The sequence below is a fragment of the Plectropomus leopardus genome, chromosome 16 (assembly GCF_008729295.1).
Source record: "Plectropomus leopardus isolate mb chromosome 16, YSFRI_Pleo_2.0, whole genome shotgun sequence".
Classification (NCBI taxonomy): Eukaryota; Metazoa; Chordata; class Actinopteri; order Perciformes; family Serranidae; genus Plectropomus; species Plectropomus leopardus.
The window spans coordinates 3548088-3560604 of record NC_056478.1 but is presented as its reverse complement, the minus strand read 5'-3'; the positions used below and the strand labels follow the sequence as shown (position 1 = coordinate 3560604).

The 12517-nt window shown below is 42.1% G+C and overlaps 1 protein-coding gene across 3 annotated transcripts in view; it reads right to left on the bottom strand.

Moving 5' to 3' along the window:
• Positions 1-12517, bottom strand: part of LOC121955786 (kelch-like protein 29) — a 378430-nt gene that overhangs the window by 75652 nt on the left and 290261 nt on the right. For all 3 annotated transcript variants that reach the window (XM_042503866.1, XM_042503868.1, XM_042503869.1), the window contains 2 exons: positions 6212-6394; positions 2501-2681 (listed from right to left, as the gene is read on the bottom strand). In XM_042503866.1, coding sequence (XP_042359800.1) covers positions 2501-2681; positions 6212-6394 — 364 coding nt within the window. The remainder of the gene's footprint in view (positions 1-2500; positions 2682-6211; positions 6395-12517) is intronic.

Sequence of the window (12517 nt, the reverse complement as noted above, 5' to 3'; positions counted from 1 at the left end):
TTCTTCTATAAGTCTGTGCCCTCTCTAAAAGCACATATTTTAATGTATTAATATATTCTATTCCGAGAATTTTGAGTCTTTAGACCAACTGAGTCAATTCTGACTTTTGCTCCAGATAGCTGTTTCTGAAAAAGACAAAATAAAAGCCTGGGTTGCTTAGAAACAAGCCCCGTCCGCTGCTCCGATGATTTGCCCAAACAGCTTGAGAGACCTGTTTGCTTTAACATGATAAGGCTGGTGGAAGTGACCCTGACCCCGCACTACAAACGGTCCGCTTCGGCCGCAGCACCGTGCATTTTCCTCCTCACAATTAAGAGTTCAACTATTTTGCTCGGTGTGTGGGTTATTTCTCCCAAGCTGGTGCAACCTTCACGAGTGCAGTGCTCGGACAGTAATGCCAAGCAGAAGAGGCCTCTGGCAGTTCTTGGAGAGAGGCAAAGTAGGTTAAAGTTTTACAGAGCTGATAATTGAGTCCAGTTGCTGAGGGCCTCGGAGAAGCCTCATGATTGCACAAAAACGCACACGGGGGCACCGGCAGAGAGACACACATAAACACATCACACGCTGAAACGCTGATTTCTTCGGAGCCGTGAATGCCCCAGATGCAGCGGCAGCCCTCAAATTAAGCAGCTCAGAGACAGAGGAATCAAATGCGTTTCCATTACGGGGCAAATATTCCATCTACCCGTCATAACGACACTGTATGGCAGCATTATGGGGAAATATCAAATTAGGCTGTTTCATTTGGAGGACTGTTGTGCATTGCGAACAGCTTTGGAGATCAATTGAGCTGCTAGGTAATGAGCGGCAGCGGCCCGCTCTAATATACTCAGTAATGTTCGTTTGATTGCTTTGGTTAATCTCGCTCTGCCGTGCAGGGGGAGGTAGCCCCCTCTCTCTCTGCTCAAACTCTGCTCAGCCCAGGTTACAGGGAGGAATGAGAGGTGGAGAGCGATGCTACAAAACAAGCCATAATACTCAAAATTTAAGGAAGCAGTGTGTAAAATTTAGAGAGATTTAGTGGCGTCTAGTGGTGAAGAGCTGCAGATATCAATCAGCTGAAACTTCTCCCAGTTAGAATTCCTTCAGCGTTCATTTATTTAATTATTCTGGAGGTTTTTAGCAAGAGAACCATCAACAGAGGTCTCCTCCTCTCCAAAACACACGGACCGTGTGATAAAAACAGGTAAAAACACAGAATAAAGGAAATTCAACTTAAAATTTAGTAATTTTTTGTACACTATTTGGCCCAAAACCTGCTAAGTGCGCTCACCTTATTTCTGATCCAGAAAAGCCAAATTATCTGCACCCAGTGATTTAAACTGGTAAAAACATTTAATAAAGGTGAAGGGCCACAGTGATCGAGATTTATAAAACAGAATCAGACTTAAGCAATTTATAAATCTGACAAAAATAATCCATATTTCTGCCTTTTGTGCACACACACACAATTTCAGTCACGTATCGTTTTTATGCATCTGGACGAAGGTGATTAAAAACACTGAATAAAACTCTTTGGTGATTTAAAAAAACAAAACAAAAACAAAAACAATGCTCTTTTTTCCAATGCGTCTCATCACGGAGGGGCCTCTAAATTTGGTGGCTAATGCAAAAACGTTAATTTATCTTTCTAGAGCCACTGTTTGGTTTGTCCGCTGCGGGCTACTGTAGAAAACATGGCAGTGCATCATGGCCGCTCCCTATGAAGATATAAACAGCTGATTCCAAGGTAACGAAAATAACAAACCTTATTTTCAGGTGACTATACACTAAAGGAAATATTATGTTATAATTTATTCCCTTTCTGCCATCATATCCCTGTAAAATCCTGCACACTGCTTCTTTAAATCCTGACAATCTCTTTTCATGTTTTTAAGCCACCAGGAAGTCATGATACTCCACAAGGACAGTCTGTTTTTCTGCTGAAGAGATTCAATACGAAATACAGGCAAAATAAGACGAAAAGATGCAGCTGAATGGGCCACAGTGGACGACCTTCGACTGAAGTGTCGCTGATGTGCCGATGCTGAAGTGGATGGAATCAGACACAGTACACCACTCTGCTCCCTGAAAGCAAATCCTCTCACTCATGCGCCACTCCAAAACAAGTAAGAGGTGCTCCGTCGCTCCACAACAACACTCGCAGCTGCGACCATTTAATATGCCCGGGCTCAGGCTCATTCCTCGGCACCTTTTGCTCTCACAGAAAAATGCTAACAAACCTGTCCAACCACTTTTGCAATATGCTGCGCCGCACTACTGCATGCCACACCATCTGCCACGTTTCGCTGCGCACTGTGAATATTTATTTGCTCAAACCGGATTGCTCAGCATCCACCTACTTTTGCAGAATTGTCCACACATGAGCTCTCTCTCTCTCTCTGAGACGGCTGTCGGAGCGAAGTTAGAGCAGCGTGGGACTCTGCGGCCGCCAGCTGGGAGCCGCTGGAGGTGTTTGATGTGCGGAGACGAGCTGCTGCTGGTTTTACGTGACTCTTACCTCTCTACGTGGTCCAGGTTCCCTGAAACGCCCAGTCCTCCGATGGTGTAGAGCTTGCCGTCGTATACCAGGCTGTTGTGTCTGCAGCGGGCCACCGTCATGCGGGACACCAGGTTCCAGTTGTCCAGCAGGGACATGTAGCACCAAACGTCAGCCACCATCACTCCAGACTCTGTGCCGCCTGAAATATATGAGGTAAGAGTCATTCAGATGGGAAAAATGATAACTAAGAGCTTTTCAAGGGAATCAAGAACCTTTTGTGTAACTTTTGTAGTACCTCTTAGTACCCAGTCGGCTGTTTTTGGAACCCCAAGAGCCCGGTACTAAAAAGGTAGTACCAGGTACCAGGTACTTTTTCCTAATGGGAAACCAAAAAAAGGCGAGTAGAGAAGAGCCGGTACCATGTAGTGGAAAAGTGTATTAGTCTCCTTTTCCACCTTTTTGTTCATTTACTACATCCAATCAAACATATAAGTCCCATTTACACTGCCTCTCAATGCACGGATATTACGCCGTCATGCAGCCTCAATGTTCTGGACAAAAGGTACAATCGCAGAATAATCTCGCCTGTCACCCTTTAAAACCTCAACAAATTGGCTTGAAAGGGCCAAACTAGCAAGGCATTATTGAAAAACTCCCCAAAAAATGACCTGAAAATAAGCACAAAAAAGGTTTTAAAAAAAACAACAACAAACAAGGAAAATAAAATAAAATTAAAAAATCCAATTTTTTTAATTTATTTTTTTAACAACTTGTATATATGTATATGTATATATACATATATGTGAGAAAAGGAACAAGGGGAAATAATATATATTTTTTATTAGATTTTTTTATTTTAAATACACCACTATTATACTTATATATACAATTTTCTAGTTTATTTCCTCTGAGTTGTTAATAATTTTTCTTTCTTATAAGGTCATTTTTATTTTCACCTTTAGATGATTTCTTGTAATTTGCGGGGCATTTCTTATTAAGTTGCATATTGCTTGTTTTTCATTGTTTTCAAATAAATCAAAATACATTTCTTGGGTTTCAAGGGTTTTAAATGCTTGTGAAAGGCGTCTGAATGCTACAAAACTGATGTCAATCCAGGTTTCAAAGGGTTAAAATCTCCTCTCCTCAATATAGTGTTTTCTTCAGATGATTAAAAGAAAAAGTGACACACTTTGCCAGCTGACTGAAAGTTGTTTGCTGCTGTGCTGACTAGTCAACCATCAACACTGTGCTTGTTTCAGCTCTCTTCAAAGCCGCCCTGTTGGCTGTGTAGCCGACATGTAACACCAGCCGTGACTCAGTGACCCTGCTCGCAGTCTGAGGAAGGTTACAGACCCGAGCCTGTTGATTGGCTGGCTAGAACACCTCTGATTTCCCCACTGGCTGTCTGACTCCCAGCGGACACATGCATACCTGTTCCAATGCCCAAACACAAATTTACATTTATATGAAAAGAGGGAGAGGAAAGGTACACGCAGGACAAATCCTGCTGCATTTCCACGGTGCAATGTCAAGGTCTGAGTACCGTGCAGGATTCTCGCACAAATGGACCGTGGAGGGAGAAATTCAGTCTACCTCTGGAGGAGCAACTTAAAGGTGTCTCATAGAGCGGAGTCACAGAGTGCACAGTGTGCCGCTATGGAACAAAATAAACTGCAGAACACTGCAGCGACTGTAGAGCCAGACACAGAAAAAAAAAGTCAAGTTCAGAAAAACTCTCCACACAAGGTAAATAGGAGTCTCCTGAAAAGAAAGACATCAAAGATGTCTGCAGTATTGGGCAGTTTTCAAAGCAACAGATGAGTAAGCGTCAAGGGCAGCAACCCTTTTTAAAAATCTTTATTGGTTTCGCAAAGGTCACGAGAAGTCGGCGGCAGGCTGGGCAGCTACACTTTGTCAAATTATACCTGTCATGAAGTGAAAACGTCTTCAATAAGAGTCCCTGAATCCAAGTGTGGAGACCTGTGTCAACATTCAGTGTGACGAAAGGGGCTTTATCAAAAGAGGTCAGAACAGTAAAACCACCGTCTCTTGATCTATAACCGTAATGCAGTTTTAGCCTCAAAAAGTGAAGTAATTTTTCCCCGTGACTAAATCAAAAGAGGGTCATCACCTCTTTACGTCAACTCTGTAAACTTTGGGGAGTTTGATTATCGGTAGGTGGGTTTCCATTATAGATTAGTGCAAAACTTTAGCAATATTTTGGAAATGTCGATGAAACAAAACTTTGAGATGACTGAGTGATGTTCTGCGATTTCTCCTCTGGTGATAACGGTCCGGTAACCATGGTGATGGCTGTTCAAAACATCAGCAGGTTTATTTCTATTGCAGCCACCAAACTAGTCGTCATTATTTCCAATCTAAGGCCACGTAGGCGTGTTATGGAGCCATGATGGAAAGGATGATCTGCTCAAATTTTGAAGAGTTATGTGATGCAATAACAGCTCTTGTAGCTCCTGCTGCATCATGAGGGAGCCAGTTCCTACTGACAGCACATATCCACAGCATCATGTGACCTACAAAAGCCAAAAAAGTGTTTCATTGTAGTTTTGTAAAATATGGCTCTTTCAAATGCCACCTGATGCAAACTTTTATTTTTGCAATAAATGCGAATTTTTTTCGAAATTGAGGTTTTTCCATTGGGCATATTTTATATTCGCAATTTCAATTTGAACAATTTGAGGTTTGATGGGAACCTGCCTACTGTCAGACTAAGAGTCTCCAGCAGTGATACCCAACTTGTGGCATTTCTGACATTTAACACATAGAGATGACAGATTAGAATCCATTTTATTTCGGATAACGGGGGCCAGTAAGATAGTTTGGGATTTTTGAAGTGGGGCTGTGTGAAACACTTTTGTAAAGTCAGTGTATTACATACAGGAGCTGGCGGTCCTGGTTTGCGCACCTCACAGCTCAGCATCACCATCCTGTACAGAGGGGTTGATATCAAAACGTGATTTAGCTGCTTTAAAAAAGGCTTATATAGGAGAGGGACTTCTGGTGTTGGCAGCAAGCAACAAGTTCTTGTGCCGGATGTAAAAATACTGTGTGTTGGGGAAGCTTCCAGGTAGCATGTAAACACTGCCATGCAGATACTGTGAGATCTCAAAGGTCTCGTGCAAAGGTGAACGTGGCTCCCACACTAGGAGCTACAGGCTACAGCAAGACTAAAAACATGACGCCAGGGGCATTTTTCAAAACAACTTGGCACGTCAGGGCTTCAGGACACTTGGATTACTTCATATGAGCAGTATGGAGACATTTTGTGGTTTAATAATTAATATTTGTAACTTTTTTAATCCTGGTCACAATTTGCTTTGATTATTTGGGAGATGAGTGCAACGCCTTTTTCCTCGTGAACCTCCAGCAGTGTTTTGTGGACTATAAAACTTTCCATCAGCTTGAGGGTGAGTGGAACAATGACTGAATTTTCATTTTTGGGAGAACTATCCCTTTAAACTCCATCCATTCCAATATAAAGACAGGGATACAGATAATGGTGTACTTGCACATCTTTATTAATTGTAAAGTGTGTTTTCTAACTTCCAAAGTGACTATGAGGCGTCCCTGGCTGCAGGGATAACCTTTCACTACTGCAGTGAGATAAACTGACAGTATTGACTGTCCTCCTGCTCCTGTGCCACAAAAAAATGACTGCGATGGGAAAAGCCACAATTGCGCTGCTGGAAGTGAAGCGATTTGGCTCACCTGACAGGTAGATGTTGTCTCCCGCCGAGATGACACTGAAGAACTCGCGGTCGTAGAAGGGCAGGCTGGCCAGCGGGTACCACTTACTGTTCTGAGGGTTGAAACAGGTGACTGCTGTCAGGGAGCGCTGGTTCATCCCGATCGCCTGACGCCCTCCCACCAGAACTATCACCTCGGCTACACCTGGAGGACAAAAGGGGGGAGGAGGAGGGTGGAGGGGGAGGATGATTGGGGTGGACAAAAGAAGGGAAGAGATGGAAGAGGGCAGGTCATCAGGTGAAAGTTTCCACCAATACATAAGAGCCAAGAGCCAATCATTGCCTCTTTTTACCCTTTTTTTCTACAGTCATGCAACTATCAGAAATGATCAAAAACTAGTGAAATATTTCCAGAAAACAATATTTATAGTCATTATAATTATATATTTACATTTATGTTATAGAAAAAAAAAATAATTTCATTCACTATTATTGGGTAATTTTCTTGTTTATTTATTTATTTTTGCTTAAATATTTTGCTATTTATGGCCATGACTTGTTAACACTGCTGCTCCACGTTTTTGGTGAAAATCAAACCATTTTGCTCTGATTTTGTTTTTTCCACAGCCCGAGGGGGAAGGTGAGAAATATTAGGAAATTAGGAAAAACTAACTGTCCAGAAAAACTATATTTATAATCTTAAAAATTTTATATTCACAATTTTTATTTTATTTTTTAATTTCCTACACTTTTATTTTTTTCAGGGATTTTTTCTCTATTTTCTTGCCATTTTTGGCCATGTCTTGTTCAGTTGCTTATTTCCTGCTCTCTATGGTTTTTGATAGAAATCATACCATTTTGCTCAGGTGTCAAAGGGTTAAAGACGCCTCAGTGCTGCACTAACAGGCGGCAGTTTTGTGCTATAATATATGGCCTAAATATTTATACATGCATGTTTCCCAAGGGCAAGGTGAGCATTTTTATACATCTGCAGTTATAATGGCAGCATTAAAAGAAAATCTTTTTTCGAAGAACCTTGATGGTTTGCAAACACAAGCAGCAATACATTACAAGGCTGCTGTTTTGAATTCAGCAGGCCTTGGCTGTCCCAGAGTCAATAAGCTTGTCGGGAAATGCAAAACAAAATGCAAAATAGAAAAAGTTTCCTCTTGGTCACAGGAAGCGACTGACTTAAATGGGGAAAGTATAACTCAATTACAGAGACTGATGGGGCTGCCATTCGTTCAGTTGCCGTGCAGCTCTCTCGCTCTCTCTCTCTCTCTCCGCGCGATGCAAACACTATCTCACACATTCACTCGTCCGCACACTGAAACATACACTGTGTCCGGGAACCCACAATCAATAGGTGAGAATCAATGTGTGTACATATGTACGCGGCGCGGGCTCATACACACATGTATGCGCCGAGTGTGATTAAGAAGATACTTGAGACACGTTTCGTCCCTGTTAGTCCTCAGCCAATCTCACTCACACACTCACACACACACACACACATAGGCAGCAGCTGGATAAAGACACCAGTGATCCAAAACACACAAACAGGTTGGCAGGCTGCCACATGCGTGTCTCAGGTCCTCTCAGTCTTCAGCAGCAGGCTCCAGCGAGCAGGCAAGACGACGAGCCGCCAGACAGAAATGAGCTGTGTGTTTGTAAGCAGCGGGCAGGCGGGCGGGCGGGCGGAGGGGAGGCGAGCCAGGGAGGGAGCGAGTGTGAGGAGAGAGAGAGAAGAAAGAGAGGGAGGGGAAGCTAATCTTCATACACTCCAAACCAAGGCTAACCACTGGCTCATCTGCTCGGATCGATACTTTTTCCACACACACGCCTGACAGGCACATCCATAGGCGGCTGTCTTCCCCCTCTGTTTTCTTTTTTTTTCCCCTCTTAAGCTTCTCTTTTTCTTTCAAAGCTGGTAAAACACAGAGAGTATTTCTCTAGGAAGAGGGAAAGATACAAAAACTACAATGGGCTTTAGTGAGGCTGAGCAAACAGACAGAGCGGTAAGCACTGCCTCAGACGTATCGTGGACATACAGCTTAGACTTAGTGGACAGCTTAAAGCTGACTGGCTCTTTTCTGCGGTGAGATTTTAGTGCGTGGGACTGAAAAAAAAAGTGATGGCTCAAGGAGAAAATGTGACAGCGAGGATGAAGGTAGCTAAGAAAAAGGACAATCAAGGCGATATGTGGAAGGGCGTAGGAGTCGAGCGCGTCATCGCCCTCTCTGGTAACTTACTAAAAAGATTTGAATTTGTCCCCATCGTTGGCCCCTGGGGAGTCTGAGTTTGAGGCTCAGAACAGGCCTCCATAAGGGGGTTCAGGGGAACCTCCTTTTGATAAACATGCTCTATTTTGATGCTTTTTTAATGCATTCTGGCACTTTATTTACCCTGAAATACTAAGATTAACTTTAATCATAATCTATGATATTAATAAAATTAGAAGTTGTTAGTAAATAGTACTGAGTAGAAACAGAATACTTTGCAACTGCTGTCACTAAAAAATGATTGACTAGAGTTGGAAAAATAGTCTGTATTTTTGTTTAAAGTGGCGTAATCGAACTAAATACATTTAGTCAAGTTTAAGTTAGGACTGATTAGATCTAGAGCTTTTATCATTATTAGGGACTGTTTGTTATGTATGAGAGGGGAGGGATGGTGCAAAAAAGGGGGAAGCACGTCAAATAATTCTTAAAGCACTAAGGAGGAAGTTTAGTAATGATCTTCTAAAGAAAACATGCTTTCAAATTATGCAGGCCCGCAGGTTTTTTTTTATTCTTTTAAAATGTTTTGGTGATTTTTCAAAAAAATGTGAGTTTTTTTTCTTTAAAACTTTTTTCCTTTAATTTTTCCTTAATTTTTTTGTGATTTTTTTCTAAATTTGCTTTGTTTTCTTGTACCATTTAAAAAAAACAAAGCCTTTTTGGTTTCTTTTTTCTTTTAACAAAAAGGAAAACATGCTTTCCAAACCCGCAGCCTCATCAAAATAAAAATCACCAACACTGCAGCATTTATCACAGCCAGAAACAGTAAAAACAGAAATTATTGTTGGCTTTTCAAATTTACAAAGGTCCTTTAACACATCATGTGGGACAAACGTTTTCGTCAATTCAGTCAGGGAGGCTCGAGGAAAGATATTTACAGCAACCAACCATCCCTCCCCTGATAAATAAAGAACAGTCCCTTGGGCCTACCTACCTACCTATCTATCTATCTATCTATCTATCTATCTATCTATCTATCTATCTATCTATCCATCCATCCATCCATCCATCCATCCATCCATCCATAATAGTCGGGGCTGATGTCAATGGTTGGCCCTGTAGTCAATCCCAACATCGAGACCTCCAGCACCTTCGAATATTCAGTTAATAATTAATAAATGGGAGTGTAGTTTTATAGGACAGTCGCAGCTCCAGCGGCTGTTCTTTGAAAAAAGAAAAAGTTAAGAAAAGGCTCTTTGTCTTCCTCTCTCATGAGTCTCCAACCGTACCTCCACACACACATTAATTATATTGACTTTGCTCTGCTATTGTTCTTCCTGGTGATTAGTTTGCTGCTGTTGCTGTACGTGTTTGTACTCCGTTTCTCTTTATCACACGCAATTTTTCACTGGATTTTAAAAGTTTTCTCTGCCTTTATAGGATTACATTTTCATCTCTTTTCATCTCTCCTCCTTTCATCCTATTAGCTGTTTCAGTTTGTTGATATTGACTGCCTCAATTAACTTGGCAAAGTTTCAGTGTCTGTGTCTCAGCCAATTTGAGTTTTCTTTTTGGCTGTGTGCACGTCAATCAATGTCCTACTGTTTGGTTTAATATCTGTAAAGATTTGTTTTGTTCAGGAGGAAATATTGAATTGTCTTTTAAAATGTAGTGGACAATGTACAAATACAAAATTCAAGTTGCCGCAGGTTTAGTCTGAAGATGTAAACTTAAAAACAAATAAGAGTAATTTGTGTTTTTCTGCCTGGAATTTCTTTCTCAAACTCCCACAGCGTCTAATTAAACCAGCTTAAGCAAATTTCACATGCAGCTCAGACGTGCTGCATCGTACGTCTGTGCACACGCAGGTCTTTATTATCACCTCACGAACATGTGCCGGGTTGTTTCTGGCTCTTTCCGCTTGGTCACACACGTCAGGGAGAGTCCACATCTGGGCGCCGAGGCTGCAGCGCGCCTCTGACCCCTGAAGCCCCAAACAGACTCACAAGCGAACGCAACCCAACAACCGGCCTGTCAGAACGCAACAACACAGGAGAGCGGCGCCGCTGACGGGGAGTCACGGCGTCGGATCAGATGGTTGCGTGGGTGTGTGCATGTGTGTGAGTTTTTCCTCCGAAAACGAAGCCTCGCAGGGACGGCTGTCAGTCAGTCGGAGGTTTGATGGGAGTGGGGTAGGGGGATGAAGGGATGGAGGATCGAAGGATGGAGACGAGCGGTTGGGGATGAAGGGATAACCGAGTCTTGACAGCTCTTGTTTTTTTTCCCTGATGGAGTTTATACCCATGGCAGTTTGGGAAGGAAAAGTCTGCTTCTCTTGATTGTTACTGACCTTTTGTTATTTTCTGCTATATTTTTAACCTGTCTATATTCAGGAAAAATCTACTTTTGAGCAGCACCCTTCTTGGAGGAAATATATACATAAAATTGTAGGTTGATGCTACATTGTGAAACCATGGTCCTCTACTCTGGGCAACTGTGCAGCTCTACAGGACATGTATTATCTTTATCAGCAGGTTTGACTCCAGCCTGCTGCATGTCATCCTTCTTTAACGCTCAAGCTGTCCTTTCTGCAACAAAGGCAAAAACCCAAAATAATAATCTAAAAAAAAAGAAGAAAGAATGAAGTCTCGGCCACCTCTGTCAAATTTCATCCCACCTCCAGCTCTCAACAAAGCTCTGACAGGTGTCAACAGTATTTTCTAACAAGCATTGGTGAATTTCTGTCATTTGGACCTGCAATTGCAGAACCACCTCTTTATTGAAATCAGCACCAAGAGAGGAGCTGCCAAAACTGCCAAAAAGGAAGAAAAGAGTCTTCTGTTTTGGACCGCAGCAAAAATGGGTCAACAGTGATTCTTCTGGTAACGTCTTTGCCACCAAAACAAAAACACGCACTCAAGAAAGCAAAACTCCTTTTTCCTGACATCCAATGACAGTTTGGAGTTTAGAAATTCTGTTGCAAATGGAAGTTTGATTCCGCTTATATGACCGTTGCTCCATGTGCCTCTTTATGTTTGTCTGTACGCCGTCTACTGCTGAGACCACAACATTTACACTGGATGAACTCCTGATGAAAGTCCAGCGTTTGTTTGACCTCCCCACCTCCCCTCCCGCCTGTCCTTTACAGACTGTCTTGCTCTTTACAGTAGAAACAGTAGAAACCTGAAGCACCAAAACAAGCTGTTGCTCAATGGTGCATTTTATACCACCGCTAAAGGGTGCCTGACAACAAGGGTCACTGGCCAAGCGTTGATATTTAATAGGTTTTGAGTGGGACTGGGTTGGTCCATCTGCCATTTGGTGCTGTGCAGGGAGTGTCGAGTTCCAGCTTTTTCACTGAAAATCTGCCGGCTGCATTTAGAAACGCTGGTGGTGTTACCAGTTACACACCATAAAATCAGAAGAGTCAAGCAGCAGCTGACACAGTGAAACTCAACATACGGCCTGCGGGCCAAATCTGGCCCCTGATCTTCCAATTTGCAATAAAAATACAGTGATTCACACCGGGAGTTGTTTTTGTACTTTTGGTAAACATAAGGTGGCAGAGTGAATGAAAAATCATCCCCCAACAGGGGTCTTAATTAAGCCCCTAATGTCCTAAAATCCTAAAAACATCCTATAATCCTAGAAATGACCTTAAATACTCGAAATATCTTCAATCCTAGAAATGTCCTTATATCCTTGAGATGTCTTCAATCCTAGAAATGTTCTGAAACCCAAGAAATGCCTAAAATCCTAGAAATGTAATTATATCTGGAAAAAAAGGTCCTAAAATCCTAAAAACAACCTAAAAATTCCAAAAACATCCTAAAAACTTAGAAACCTAGAACTGTCCAAATATCCTAGAAATGTCCTCAAATCTGAGAAATGTCCTTCAACCCTGTAAAAATCCTAAGAACCTAGAAATGTCCTAAAATCCTAGAAATGTCCTAAAATCCTAGAAATGTCCTAAAATCCTAGAATCACGTGTGGAGCTGCTGTCACTGGCCTCTGGCCTCCTGTCTTTTTTACAAAAGTTGCCTTCAAGCAAAGAAAGTTGAGAATCTGAGCTAAAACCTTCTCAGAGCTGAGCTGAGCTGCAGAGTTTG